General features: G+C 43.6%; 1 protein-coding gene across 2 annotated transcripts; it reads left to right on the forward strand.

Moving 5' to 3' along the window:
* Nucleotides 1-4146: 4146 nt before the first annotated feature.
* agfg2 (ArfGAP with FG repeats 2) lies at nucleotides 4147-15393 on the forward strand. 2 transcript variants are annotated; one of them, XM_014155923.3, is made up of 14 exons: nucleotides 4147-4954; nucleotides 5813-5906; nucleotides 6973-7088; nucleotides 7345-7486; nucleotides 7897-8029; nucleotides 8271-8375; nucleotides 8532-8564; nucleotides 9326-9568; nucleotides 10389-10461; nucleotides 11591-11634; nucleotides 11793-11885; nucleotides 12319-12438; nucleotides 12991-13061; nucleotides 13321-15393. In XM_014155923.3, exons 1-14 carry the CDS (start codon nucleotides 4788-4790, stop codon nucleotides 13366-13368), a joined length of 1482 nt encoding a protein of 493 aa, XP_014011398.3. In that variant the 5' UTR covers nucleotides 4147-4787; the 3' UTR covers nucleotides 13369-15393. The 2 variants fall into 2 exon arrangements, with proteins under 2 accessions (XP_014011398.3, XP_014011399.3); XM_014155924.3 differs by lacking the exon at nucleotides 8532-8564 and having other exon boundaries at nucleotides 4351-4954.
* The last annotated feature ends 159 nt before the right edge of the window (nucleotides 15394-15552 follow it).

A 15552-nucleotide genomic window follows, 5' to 3' on the forward strand; every position in this document is an offset into this window, starting at 1 on the left:
TGGACTCATCAGACCAAAGGACAGATTTCCACCGGTCTAATGTCCATTGCTCGTGTTTCTTGGCCTAAGTCTCTTCTTCTTATTGGTGTCCTTTAGTAGTGGTTTCTTTGCAGCAATTCAACCATGAAGGACTGATTCACGCAGTCTCCTCTGAACAGTTGATGTTGAGATGTGTCTGTTACTTGAATTCTGTGAAGCATTTATTTGGGCTGCAATTTCTGAGTCTGGTAACTCTAATGAACTTATCCTCTGCAGCAAAGGTAACGCTGGATCTTCCTTTCCAGTGGCGGTCCACATGAGAGACAGTTTAATCATAGCGCTTGATGGTTTTTGCGACTGCACTTGAAGAAACTTTGAAGGTTCTTGACATTTTCTGGATTGACTGACCTTCATGGAGTGTCGTTTCTCTTTGCTTATTTGAGCTGTTCTTGCCATAATATGGACTTGGTCTTTTACAAAAAGCAGCCAACAAGTGCTCAGCATATGTGGGACCTCCTTCGAGACTGTTGGAAAAGCATTCCAGGTGAAGCTGGTTAAGAGAATGCCTTGAGTGTGCAAAGCTGTCATCAAGGCAAAGGTTGGCGACTTTGAAGAATCGCAAATATAAAATGTATTTTGATTTGTTTAACACTTTTTTGGTTACTACATGATTCCATGTGTTATTTCATCATTTTGATGTCTTCACTATTATTCTACAATGTACTGTAGACAATAGTAAAAATAAAGAAAAACCCTTGAATGAGTAGGTGTGTCCAAAGTTTTGACTGTTACTGTATATGGAGAATGTTTAATGCCAAAATTATGTGGTTAAATACATGGAGAAAAAAATAGATACATGTTTCCTAATCTTTCTTATATCTCTCAGATATAGGAGAGACACTTCAGAACAAACTTTATTTAGATCTTTGTGGGGGACTATCTGTTGTTCCATGTAATGAATCTGTTATTCGATGTGTTTGTATGGGCTAATAGCATTAAGGCCAAAACATTTTTTTCATCAAATAGTTTAAAAAATATATATTTTGGGGGTTCTTCAAGGGGTCTTGAATTTGAAAATAAAATAGCTAAATGATCCTTGGTAAGACCTTCTTAAAACAATTCCATATAGCTTAGACAGGGCTTAGAATCTGATTGGTATTAATAAAGCATAAAAAGATAGACTCTTAGCATTCATTTGACACCAAATTTGATGTACTCCTATGGACTTCACCTGTTAGTGCTCATGGGGCTTTTTGCATGGAAATGCCTGGGCTTATTCCCAGCAAAGGTACACATCTCAGAAAGGACCCCATATGCCCATATGCCTTTTATGTGGTGATCACATTTATACACTGCTCAAAAACATAAAGGGAACACTTAAACAACACAATGTAACTCCAAGTCAATCACACTTCTGTGAAATCAAACTGTCCACTTAGGAAGCAACACTGATTGACAAAACATTTCACATGCTGTTGTGCAAATGGAATAGACAACAGGTGGAAATTATAGGCAATTAGCAAGACACCCCCAATAAAGGAGTGGTTCTGCAGGTGGGGACCACAGACCACTTCTCAGTTCCTATGCTTCCTGGCTGATGTTTTGGTCACTTTTGAATGCTGGCGGTGCTTTCACTCTAGTGGTAGCATGAGACGGAGTCTACAACCCACACAAGTGGCTCAGGTAGTGCAGCTCATCCAGGATGGCACATCAATGCGAGCTGTGGCAAGAAGGTTTGCTGTGTCTGTCAGCGTAGTGTCCAGAGCATGGAGGCGCTACCAGGAGACAGGCCAGTACATCAGGAGATGTGGAGGAGGCCGTAAGAGGGCAACAACCCAGCAGCAGGACCGCTACCTCTGCCTTTGTGCAAGGAGGAGCAGGAGAAGCACTGCCAGAGCCCTGCAAAATGACCTTCAGCAGGCCACAAATGTGCATGTGTCTGCTCAAACGGTCAGAAACAGACTCCATGAGGGTGGTATGAGGGCCCGACGTCCACAGGTGGGGGTTGTGCTTACAGCCCAACACCGTGCAGGACGTTTGGCATTTGCCAGAGAACACCAAGATTGGCAAATTCGCCACTGGCGCCCTGTGCTCTTCACAGATGAAAGCAGGTTCACACTGAGCACATGACAGACGTGACAGAGTCTGGAGACGCCGTGGAGAACGTTCTGCTGCCTGCAACATCCTCCAGCATGACCGGTTTGGCGGTGGGTCAGTCATGGTGTGGGGTGGCATTTCTTTGGGGGGCCGCACAGCCCTCCATGTGCATCGCCAGAGGTAGCCTGACTGCCATTAGGTACCGAGATGAGATCCTCAGACCCCTTGTGAGACCATATGCTGGTGCGGTTGGCCCTGGGTTCCTCCTAATGCAAGACAATGCTAGACCTCATGTGGCTGGAGTGTGTCAGCAGTTCCTGCAAGAGGAAGGCATTGATGCTATGGACTGGCCCGCCCGTTCCCCAGACCTGAATCCAATTGAGCACATCTGGAACATCATGTCTCGCTCCATCCACCAACGCCACGTTGCACCACAGACTGTCCAGGAGTTGGCGGATGCTTTAGTCCAGGTCTGGGAGGAGATCCCTCAGGAGACCATCCGCCACCTCATCAGGAGCATGCCCAGGCGTTGTAGGGAGGTCATACAGGCACGTGGAGGCCACACACACTACTGAGCCTCATTTTGACTTGTTTTAAGGACATTACATCAAAGTTGGATCAGCCTGTAGTGTGGTTTTCCACTTTAATTTTCAGTGTGACTCCAAATCCAGACCTCCATGGGTTGATAAATTGGATTTCCATTGATTATTTTTGTGTGATTTTGTTGTCAGCACATTCAACTATGTAAAGAAAAAAGTATTTAATAAGATTATTTCTTTCATTCAGATCTAGGATGTGTTGTTTAAGTGTTCCCTTTATTTTTTTGAGCAGTATATTTGCACCAAATCAACTTTAGGCTCTCACCAGGTCCCGGTTAGATAAAAGCTCCCAATGATTCAGTCTTGGATGTGTATTCCCAATGACCAGTCAATTGTGTGATTCATTCTTTTAATGAGAGTGAATGTAGTTTGGATGTACAATAGGTTTTTATGTGAGATAATTATGCTTGGTAAATGCCAGCTACTCCCTCAATCCCATATAAATCCCATCCATATAAATCCCATATGAATCCCATATAAATCCCATATGAATCCCATATGAATCCCATATAAATTGGGACACACACACACACATTTCAAAACAGAACATATTCTTGAGCAACACAAAAATAGCTCTACCTCAACATTATCACAACATACAGTGCTGTGCAACCAGAGAGGTCTGATCGCCACAGTAGCTAGTCTGTGGTTGACTAGCCTAGACAGATCATTACAGTGGCTGATGGTCTATTCTAGCCCCATCATTTTTGTCTCTCTGGCACAACACATGTATGTTTGTACATGTACACAGAGACAGTTAAATATGCACGTACACACACGCACACACACACACACACACACACATTAGGACACAATCTAACAGTTGTGCTCATTAGTAGAGTAGAAGAGTATAATAGAACTGAAGAGATGTGTTGTTAAATGGCCTTACTCTGCTTGGTGGTATACACCCAGCCAGGACTACAATATACATTTATATATTTTTAACATTCGTCAGTAACTCCACAACTAATCTTCCAGCACCATCAGAAATGCTTGGAGGATCAAATGACGAGTGACAAGGGACTCAGCCAGTCAGTCACCGCCTGACCTGACCACGCATGTCTCTCCCTTGTGACCAAAATAAGTCCTTACATTAGGCCTACTTACACTGGTTGATCTGCTCTGAGAGTCAAATCTGAACCCGGTCTAAAGTGTATAAGAGAGATTTATTTTGCGTAGGTAATCTATCTTCAATCTGTTGACTACATTAGTTGACTACGTGTGCGTAATGGCGCGAGGGCAAACCCGTTTGGACCTGTATGGCCTAGCCTATGTTTTTATTTATTTGCATGTTACTGTTCTATATGGATGGGCTTTAGAGAGTGATGTGAAGGGTTAACAATTTCAAAACAGATGAAACAAACATGTTTCGTGTCGGACGTCATCATGCAATGGGCGTGATGTAGCCGTTAAAGGTCTGTTGCTGAGTTACTATGAAAATAAACTCACCCCAGAAAGCTCTGATCAAATAGTACTAATCAACATCTATTTGTTTCAGCGTATAGAATATCATTTCATAACTAGAATGGTGATTTTTTTTATCTCTCGTCTATGTCGGTTTATTTGTGTGGGTTATTTTATTTACCACTCTATGGTATGTGTCCTTGCCTTAGCTGGCAATCTGGGTTTCAAAAAATCTGTCATCATTCCAAAGCGCCGCGTCTTCATGGAACGACAGACACGAGCGCAATAATGCCAAAGGGGGGGTGTGCGTATGGCAAGCAGAGAGCGGAGCAGAGAGAGAGAGATTTAGAGCGAGAGGCAGATGCCTTTCCCCACTCCAGGAGAGAATACCGCAGCAATGGATAAATAATAACGACGTAGTAAAACTCATTGACAGCTTGATAAGACCTCATTTCTGACTTCCGCTAAAGACACGAAATAGCCTGACGCGTGCATGTAGGAATATCCAGGTAATATCCAGGTCTCAAATCGCGTAAACGCGAGCCGCATAATAATCGTTTTCATAATGCGGGCGTGAGTAACATACAGTGAACGGAGGGAGAAATAAGGGAGGTTAGCGGAGGGCCAGTGGTAATCGGCTCACCACTATACGAGCTATAGTCCTCTCCGCCAGACCAAAAGCGGGCGAGAGCGGGCCGAGACAGCAGTATGTCGAACCGAAAACATCGGGACAGCCAAGAGATATGCGCCCGCAAGGTCCGGGAGCTGGCCCAGGCTGGAGTAAACAAACACTGCTTCGAGTGCAGTCAACCCGGGGTGACTTACATCGATATCACCGTGGGCTGCTTCGTGTGCACGTCGTGCTCTGGAATGCTGTAAGTAGGTGGATACACAAGGGACATATATATTTGGATAGCTTCTATAACATGCATATTGCGCACATGAGGCTATTATATATGTCTATAAATAAAATAAGCCCTTTGCATGCAAATTATTAACCAATAATAATGTCCAGTATGCTGCATCTGCAGAGCATCTTTGAAGATGCTGTTATATTTGAGCATTGAGAAGGAACTGAAACGTGAAACTGTAGCTTAACGTGGCCTATGTGCCCTGTATTCATTTACGAGGTCCCCCTTGGGGTGTTAACTTCCTATGGCTACAGTTAATTGGACTACTACTACTTTAACATTTTCAGGCGTGCCCGTTTATCGCGCCGTGTTACGTTTCCTTTCGTCGTGGCCCAGGTTTGGTGTCTCTTTCTGGTTCATGTAACATTCTGCATGCAGACCGTTGCCAGCTCAGGTCCTCAACACATTATAGGCTATGGCTGTAGCATGTCGTAAGGTTCAGTAATTTGCAGTGGCCAGATTTCAGCACAGGCTTAGAGTCTTGTCACGAGCACAGCATAATAGCCTAAACTTTAAACCCTTTGCGCACTGAATGAGCAAACTATTATGTCATGTTTTGTATGCCTAACCTTCTCTACACTGGATACATTTGCAATATGACAATTTTCACATTCTCTCACAGTCACCTGTCATGGCATCCATTTTTTGAACACTTTAAATCCCCCTTACATCCCATTACTCTTCAATTCTCCATCATGAGTGTTCCTCTTCGGTGATTTATGCGATTATAGGCAGAACAAATGTGGAGTGCCCACTTTTACACATCTTCCATCTCTCTTTTATTGTTTTTTTCTTTTCTTTTTTCCAATCTCTCTGCCTCAGGAGAGGACTCAACCCTCCCCACAGAGTCAAGTCTATCTCCATGACAACCTTCTCCCAACAGGAAGTGGAGTTTCTGCAAAACCATGGCAACGAGGTGAGTGACAAACGGGCCGCATCCATTATTGACAGTCAGGTGGGCTCGTGGGCGGGACCTAACAGTATTCCACCTATATTTCACCTTCCTCATTACAATTCTGGGGATAATGTTCAGTGCTCGGCTGGATACTTCAATATTTTAACGTCAGGAAAAGGTGAACAAAACACAATCGTGATGCATACTTGGACTCGTAACGTTCAGTATTCTATACATTTTTGATGTTCCGGGATAAATAGAGCAAGAATAGATTATATACCATAGGTATTATAAATAGATATCAGAAATGATATATGTATATCCTTTTACCGAGGCCACCAGGAGAGGGATTGAGGCGACATGAGGTAGATTTATCCATCTCTCAGAATAGTTTTTTTTTAATGTGAACTAGACAACATGTTTTTTTTCTAATGTGAACTAGACTATTAGATCCTAACCCTCACCTCCCTAGACCAGTCTGTTGTAGAATCTCCTCTGTTTTCTTCTCCATCTTTGTGAGATAAAAGGGGAAGTTTGATGCCTCCCTCCTGTATCAGTCTGACCAGACCGTGGCACTGTTTTGGTGGTTACAGACTGTTTCAGGAGGAATGCAGCTGCTCTGCCCAATTTGTGCAGTGAACGGAACGCAACATCACAGTGACACCCAAACCACCTCGTGTGTGTGTGTGTGTGTGTCTAATTCATTGCTTACAGTTATGCCCAATAATTGAATTTTAAACTTAGTTTGTGTGTGCATGTGTGAGTGTATGCACGAGTGTCTGATTCATTGCTCTAACGCGGATATCAGGTAGAAAATTCAGGATATTTCAGTCAGATTTAGTCATGATTAATCAATGTGTTGATCTTGGTGATTCATTTTCATGTCAGTGAGATGCAGTACTGTGGCTCGAAAGCATGTAATTAATGTGTGGGGAGGCATGTGTATTGTTTATGTTCGGGGGTGTGTGTGTGTGTGTGTGTGTGTGTGTGTGTGTGTGTGTGTGTGTGTGTGTGTGTGTGTGTGTGTGTGTGTGTGTGTGTGTGTGTGTGTGTGTGTGTGTGTGTGTGTGTGTGTGTGTGTGTGTAGGTGGGGAGGAGGACCTGGCTGTGTGCCTTTGATCCAAAGACAGAAGGTTGTTTCGACACGAGGGACTCCCAGAAACTGAAAGAGTTCCTCCAGGACAAATACGAGAAGAAGAAATGGTGTGGAAATCAATAAAGATATCATCATATATTCAGAAAGATATCCATATGTCAGATGTACCACCTACTTTGAACTCATCTGATCAAAGCTCCATAGTAACTAAGTTGTAATTGAACATTGACTGGAATGTGTGGAGTTTTTAGGACGGTGCATTTACTTACTGTGAGAAAAGTTTTCTTTTTTTGTTTAGTTTAGTTTCATTGAGATAGAATCTCTTCCTCAAATGTAATCACAGAAACATGTCATTATTTCCAGGCATTTTTCAAAGAACAAGAACAGGAGGGAGGTAGAGGGGCCCTGGAGCCCGCCTGGGGTACAGGCCTTACCCATCTCTCACGGCCCCACACCCTCCCAGGCCCACGCCATGCCCCCCTCGGCCAGACTGTTACGCACACTGGTGAGATACATAACACCTCCGAGAGATTGAGGAAATGAGAGAGAGAGTAAGAGCTGTATTTTCTGTCAGTGAAGCTGTATTGAATTGAATTAAATCCGAGAAAGTGAAGAAAGAGAGAGAGCGTGAGAAAGAGAAGTGGAGGGAGAGGGATAGAGCGAGAGCAAGAGGAAAAGAGATAGGCAGAGAGAGGTGTTACTGTGGACAGGAGTAATAGAGGTAGAGAGAGGTGAATACTGTGCCCGAATACTGTAGCAGAGGTCCTACGTCACAGAGAGAACCCACTCCAGGTCGTCTCCACATCAAAGATAAAGGGATTAATAATAGATGAAGGGTTATATGAGGATATGTAACACAGAGGGGAAATACACTCACCCACTGTGTGGTGACTGTCTTGTTCCCTCCCTGTCTAGCCTCTCCTCCAGTCCCAGCTCTCGTCCTGGGGGGACAGAGTCCCCGCTATCTCCCCCGCGGACATGAGGGCTGACGTGTTCACTGCCCGTGCTCCCTCGCGCTCCCAGAGCTTCAGAGACCCCCCTATGAAAGGTAGAACTGTTCACCATCTTTTTTTGGTACTATGGATAATGGCACCTGAGGCAACATTATTTGACCCTGTTTTTTCTTTCTCTTTCCACTTCTCTCTATTGTTATGTCTGTTTCTCTATCCTTCTCACTCTCTCTCTGTTATTCTCCTTGTCTCCTCTCTGTCTCTGTCCTCTCTTTCCTTGTCTCATCTCTCTCTCTCTCTCTCTCTCTCTCTCTCTCTCTCTCTCTCTCTCTCTCTCAGACTCTCTACTGAGTGGTATAGAAAGACAACGTCCAGGCTCTCTTTCCTCGGCGATGGGAACTCATAGCCATGCCCCCTCCTTCCCTGCCCTCCCTCGACCCTCAGGTACAGACCACACTGACCTCTTGTCTGATTGGATGTCTTATGAAATGTACTTCCTGGTGTCTTCTTCTACCTACATATCTCTCATTTTCTTCCCCATCTCTGGTCCCTCTTTTTCTTTCTCTTTTTCCTTCTCTCTCTTCACGTTTGCTTCCTTAGCCAGTAGCACTTTCAAAAACAACTTCACTTTAGGTAAGGCACTAACCTGTACAGTATTTGAAAGTGTGCTGAATGGTTATTCCGAGGAATAGAATAGAAACGAAAATAATAGAATAGAATAGATTTGGGGGTTGTGCATACTGCATAATTCCCTGTAAAACAGTAGTGATGTGTTCCCCTGCTAAGTGACTGTAAATTCCAATTGATCAGTCAGTTTCTTCCTTCGAAGTCCCCGATCTCAAGCCTGGCCAGGTCAAGGAGAGACACACTGTACCCTGAGAGAGAGAGAGAGAGAGAGTGGAAAATAACACATTTAAAACTATTTTTAGAGAGTAGCCAATGCTCCTTTCAACGGGGGCCCAATGGTATTCCACCATGCTGCGGTGCAGTAGTGTAGTGAGCTATATGGGTCACAGTTCTAATCATGCACATTAACATTCCAAATAAGTATGCTATGAAGAAGTGTATGATAAAGTAGGCTATGATTCAGCCCAAATCCTGCTGGCTGCTAATACATGTAGCATGCTAAATGTTTATGCAAAGCTAGTATTGCCCCAATAAGGAATTCTGAGGTTATATTTGCCATATTGGACTGTTGAGGCTATTGCCTGGTCAGGTCACATGGACAGAAAACAAATACATGGGCTGTCTCTGAAATGGCACTCTATTACCTATATAGTTCAGTACTTTGCAGGTCCTGGTCAAATGTAGTACACTATATAGGGAATAGGGTGCCATTTCGGACTCACCCCCAGCCTTCCTTATATCGGCCATCTTTTTGTTGGCTCTCCCAGGTCGTACAGTGGCCTCCTCGGGGGGCTCAGCCCCCTTCAGGGCCTTCCCTAAGTCTCTGAGTGTGGACTTTGGAGGGCTCAGCCAACAGCACAGTCGCAGTGCCGTCAGCGTCGCCCCCCCAGCCCCCGGCCCCAACACACACACAAACCACCAGGACCGCTACGCTGCCCTGTCCCAGCTGAACAGTGTATTCCCTGACACATCACCCGGACCTGGGACTGGAGCTGGACCAGGACTTACAGGTAAGGGTACAAGGAGTGAGGGGGGATGGAAGTGTGTGTGTGTGTGTGTGTGTGTGTGTGTGTGTGTGTGTGTGTGTGTGTGTGTGTGTGTGTGTGTGTGTGTGTGTGTGTGTGTGTGTGTGTGTGTGTGTGTGTGTGTGTGTGTGTGAGTGCGCGCACGCGTGTGTGTGTGTGTGTGTGCATGTGAGAGAGAGAGAGAGAGAGAGAGAGGGGGAGAGAGAGAGGGAGAGAGAGGGAGAGAGAGAGGGAGAGAGAGAGGGAGAGGGAGAGAGAGAGGGAGAGCGAGAGGGAGAGCGATAAAAGGTTGTTGACAGCTACATTGCACAACGTTCTTAGTCTAAATGCCAAAGTTTATTATTCCCATTGTGCTTTCAGCTCTGAATGCTACACCGTTGGGTTGGAAACTTTGGAAATATGTTCCAGTTTTGATTTAGCAATGCTACTAAATGCTAACATAACTAATGCTAATATAAATGTGCAGGAACAATGCTTTGGGCATGTTTAAACATATATTATAGTTTTATTCCCATGATTCAATACATACTACTTCTCCCCCAGGCAATCATATAGGTATTGTTTTCCTCTGTCATAGTTTAATTTGATTAATATAGCGTTGAACTCTAGAGCAGTTTTTTTTTACACTTTTACACTCAATACAGTTACACCTTGACGACTCAAGCTCTCAGAGTGGAAACTTTGCATCCTATGTCTAAGTGATTTAAAGTACTCTTAACAGCTAATTACACTTGATCTCTCAAATTAAGCTCCAGCTAAAGCCCTGTGCTTATGGTCTGTCTATTATTTTTATGTCTGTTGTTAGCACCCCCCGGTGGACTACGCCAGTATAACACGCACTTTGGGAAGCGCCTGTCCTCCAGTTCTACTCCTGCCAGGTAATGAATGCAATGTCAAGCAAATACACTTAACGTTCATATTAAGTTAACTGACTATGTGGCAACTCTGTGCACGTGCATTGCAAATGCACCGGTCCCAATACAAAAATATTGTTTTATTAGCTCAGGATATCTGCACGCCCTTGGTTTAGTAATTCATGACAGTCCTACACCAGAGCTGGAGACAACAAAATTGATTGTTTTAGTTTTTTAATGTTCATACATTTAGGAATACAGTAATACAATAATTCATACCCTTTGACTTAATCCACATTTTGTTACAGCCTGAATTTAAAATTGATAAAATATATATGTTTTCTCACCCATCTACACACAATACGCCACAATGAAAACTTTTTTTTGCACATTTTTGCAAATGTATTGAAAAGGAAATAGAGAAAAATCTCATTTACATAAGTATTCATCACCCCTGAGTCAATAAATGTTTGGCAGTGATTACAGCTGTGAGTCTTTCTAGATAAGACTTTAAGAGCTTTGCACACCTGGATTGTACAATATTTGCACATTATTCTTTTTTAAATTCTTCAAGCTCTGTCAAGTTGGTTGTTGATCATTGCGAGACAGCCATTTTCAAGTCTTGCCATAGATTTTCAAGCCAGTTTAAGTCAAAACTGTAACAAACTCCGTAACTGTTTTAAAGTCACCATTGGCCTCGTGGTGAAATCCCTGAGCGGTTTCCTTCCTCTCCAACATCTGAGTTAGGAAGTACTCCTGTATCTTTGTGTTGACTGGGTGTATTGATGCACCATCTGAAGTATAATTAATAACTTCAACGTGCTCAAAGTGATATTCAGTGTCTGCTTCTGTGCAAGGCATTGGATAACCTTGAATACTTATTGACTCAAGGCGTTTCAGCTTTTCATTTGGAATTAATTTGTAAAAATGTCTAAAAACATAATTCCACTTTGACATTATGGGGTATTGTGTACAGACCAGTGATACAACATCTCAATTTAATCCATTTCAAATTCAGGCTGTAACACAGACAACATTTTGAAAAAGTCAAGGGATGTGAATACTTTCTGAAGGCACTGTATATAGTTGGTCCTCCCTCATCCTCACCTTCCTTCCTTCCTTCCTTCCTCTCTTCTTTTCCTTCTTTCCTCAGCTCTCCAGGCATGGATGCCGTGACGGGATCCCAAACATTTGCAAGTAGGCAGTGTTACAAAAATATGAATTAATTATGCGGGCGTATATTTTTCATGAAAGATTTTCAAAGACATGACCAAATCCCTTAACCTCTTTGTCTCTCTCTTTCTCTCTTTGTCTCTCCCCCTCTTTCTCTCTGTCTCTCTACCGCCATGCCTCAGATTTCCCCAACCCGTTCAGCTCCCGTTCCAGCTCTCAGCAGCAGCAGCCTGCCCTCTCTCCCAGTAACCCCTTCCACAGCTCCACCTCCGGAGGTAAGTTTCCCACAGGGCTAGTGCAATCCAGCGTCCTTGGGACGTCTCTACCCTAAACCTTAACCTTAACCCTAACCCTAGTCTTAACCATACCCTAACCCTAATCTTAACCATAACCCTTACCTAACCCCAACAATTACCTTAACCTTTTTACATTTTAACTTCAATTGGGTAACATCAGAGTTGGGACGTCCCAAGGGGAAAAGTTCAAGAATGTTCCAGTAACAGTTTACATTAAGGTACTCTTTAAAGCGTTCAACTGTATATAAGTGGTTTATAGACAGTGTTCATGAGTTAATACTGTAGTTTAGAAATCATTAACAAGCTGTTATAATGGAGAATTGAGAATAAAGTCTGATCCATATACAAGGCCCCTGGATTCGTGGTGTATTGGAGGACACAAGATGACACCCCAGTGTTGTGTTTCTTCCAGGTGACTCCAGTGGTTTTGTCACCTCTCCCACCTCAGTGTTTCCTCCGTCTGCCACCTTCCCAGCTCCCACTACCCAGAATGCATTTCCTCACGAGCATGCCAACAAACAGGAGACCAACGGCAAGTAGAAGTCAACAATCGTTCTATTCTATTATTCTAAGCTCTGCTCTTTCCTATTCTATTCTGCCAACAGAATGGCGAGAATGTTCTCCAACGACGCAGTACAGGACCACACGAAAATAGCACTTGCCGTTTTGCGTTCTGTTTATACAAAGTACAGTACATGCTTTGCCAAGAAACACAAAAGTTAGTCAGTGCTGTGGTGTTTGATGGCTGTGCTACCACAGCAGCAGGCCATCACCCCACAGCTAATGATGATTACCAGCATCTTACCTCCCCCGCTTACATAACACCAACTCAGTCCCTAAATATAGAGTTACAACCCAGAAATGTTGAATTAGTGAAATTGCCATGGTCTGTGGGGCGTTGCCCATTCTAGTAATTATATTTCTTTGTTTACACCCCCTTTCATGTTGGGTGCAGGTTGATTTCAATGTGTGTTGAATGGCAATTCCCATGTGGTTCTATATTTGTCAGACTAGTATAGTATTTGAAGTATTAGTATTTGTTCTTAATGTATCTCTGGCTTTGGGGGTGTTGTTGTGTTTGTAGGTTTTGCCTCTTTCCCTGCGCCGGACTCTCAGCCCAAAGTTCCTTGTCCAATGTCAGTGAACCCATTCACTGTGAGTACCACACTACAGCAACACAACCACAATGAGCATTGAGTGCACTTCAATAGATTGCGCAGTGTTTGCTGGGGATTTGGATGGGAGCTGCTTAATTATTATGCTAAAGCTTAATTCAACAGGAATTAATGGTTCATTGGTGTTTGAGGGCTTTCCTGACGCAGTACATTTACAGTAGAAGCTCTCCCTCACCATCTCCTTCGCTCTCTCACTCTCCCTCCACCTCTTTCCCTCCTTCACTCCCTCCCTCTCTCAGGGGAATGTTTACCCGAGTAGAGGAATGTCGCGAAACCCTTTCATCTGATACCGGCGCCCCTGGCTACAACCGACATGGAGGGGTGGACTGAAGACCGGTGAACTTGAAGAGCTGCTGCCATTTCAATGCCCCATCAAAGAGAGAGAGAGAGGGGAAACATTCATGCAGGCCCCTCTCCCCTCTACGTGTGTGTGTGTCCGTGCGCGTGTGGAGTATCTGTACTGTAACGTTTATCCATGGAAAGAATGTGTGCATGTGCGTGCCGGTGTGTTTGAGTGAGTGTGTGTGTGTGTGTGTGTGTGTGTGTGTGTGTGTGTGTGTGTGTGTGTGTGTGTGTGTGTGTGTGTGTGTGTGTGTGTGTGTGTGTGTGTGTGTGTGTGTGTGTGTGTGTGTGTGTGTGTACCATATACCAAGGGTGTTTAATATGGCAATAGAATCCACCTCAGGGATCTGTGCGTGTCATTACCAAGACACACACACACACACTTACACACTTAGCTGGGTGTACACTACACGATTTTGGCCCCGATTTAGCTGCCCCAGACAAGATCCAACGACAAAATGTCATTGCCTACTCGTTTAATGTGAGCGGGTCAGAGATGCAATCTGAGGGCTACCGATCCCGTCCTTGAGCAGTCCCAGAAGTCCCGATATTTTCAAACGTTTGATTTTGTCGGCACAAAATCCGCAATGCTCTCGGAAGTGTGAGATGTGCATCGACAAGTTCTGAGAACGGTGGTCAGCAAGAGCCAATGAGAGCTCGCCAGAGAAGAAGCCAGTGAGATGATGTCGTTGTTTCGCATCACCCAGAATGTGTGGACTCTCCAGCAGGAGCCATGACTACTAGTAGTATATGTTCGTACTTGCCTTTAACCAAAGCCAAAGTGTCAAATCGTTACACAGCTCTGAAGTTCACAAGCAATGTTATTCCATCCAAAATGTTGGCTAGATATTTCAACTCTTATTGGCATGCGTGAATGTCTGACTGAAAACGTTTATGAGGCTGCTTTTGAGCCACAGCTCGTTCTAGTGACATTAACAATCCAATCACATCATCACGTCAGTGTTTTGACGAGACAGCATGGTGGTACCGAGAATCCTCACGACCAAGTGAAGAACCTTGGCGTGTGTGACATCCATTTGTGCCAGATCGTTTAGTGTGGTGCACCACTACGTTAGCAAGACAAAAAAAAAAAAAAAAAACGACAGGAAAGAAGGTTGTTTAATGTGAGAGGCTCGGCAATGTTCGGATTTTAAAGTTGTGTAGTGTGCACCCGACATTAGCTGTTTCTCCCATGTACTGCTTCTGTGCAACAGCAGCCCCATCAGCACGTCAAATCATCATATTTTGCTTACTTTTTGGATACACCTCTGAAAAGGGCATTCAAAAACTCCCCAAAGCTAGCCAGTCCAGTCTGTCAGTGTGTATCAAGTTACAGAATGGAGACATCCCTCTTCAAGGCTTTCAGAGCTGAACAATATGACAAGCGCAAACAATTATGACAAGCAAGCATTTCTTTTTTCTTAGTGACGGTTATGCCAGCCTTAACACAACGTCCTCTTAATGCATGTAGATTGGAGAACATTCAGACAAGCCTGTCTTTCCCCCCCCCATGTGCTGTGTGCGTACCAGAGGAGGCTGGTGAGAGGAGCTATAGAAGGACTGACTCATTGTAATGGCTGGATTGGAATCAATGGAACCGAGTCAAACGTGAGGTTTCTGTCACAATGAGTTTCCCCTGTTGTGTACGTATGTGGAAAACACGTTTCTATTGTTTTTTTTTTATGTTTGTTGTTTTTTGTAAATCATTTGTGTTTCAGTCTCAGGCTGCATGCGCTGGGAGGGCTGCAAGAGGAGATGCTATTGAATGTAAAAGCTATTTTCAAAACAATAACAGTGTGTTTCATCTCTCCCTGTAATGGACCAAATGTTTCTTGTTCTTTTGGGTGACAACATGGAGGTGAAATTCATTTTCTTTCTTTCTCTTTTTTTCAAGAGTTCCATTGACGAAGTATTTGTAATGAAAAGTGTCCATGTTCATAAATTCAAATAATATTGGTTGCTTCTTTAAACAGTGCCTGGTTCTTTATTCGTTGTGTGTCTGTCTCTCTCTCAATTTTTCAATTCAATTCAATTTGCTTTATTGGCATGACTTAACAATGTACATATTGCCAAAGCTTACTTTGGAGATTAAGTGATACATTTACAATATGAACATAATTAATAATAAT

The sequence above is a fragment of the Salmo salar genome, chromosome 18, assembly GCF_965601325.2.
Source record: "Salmo salar chromosome 18, fSalSal1, whole genome shotgun sequence".
Classification (NCBI taxonomy): domain Eukaryota; kingdom Metazoa; phylum Chordata; class Actinopteri; order Salmoniformes; family Salmonidae; genus Salmo; species Salmo salar.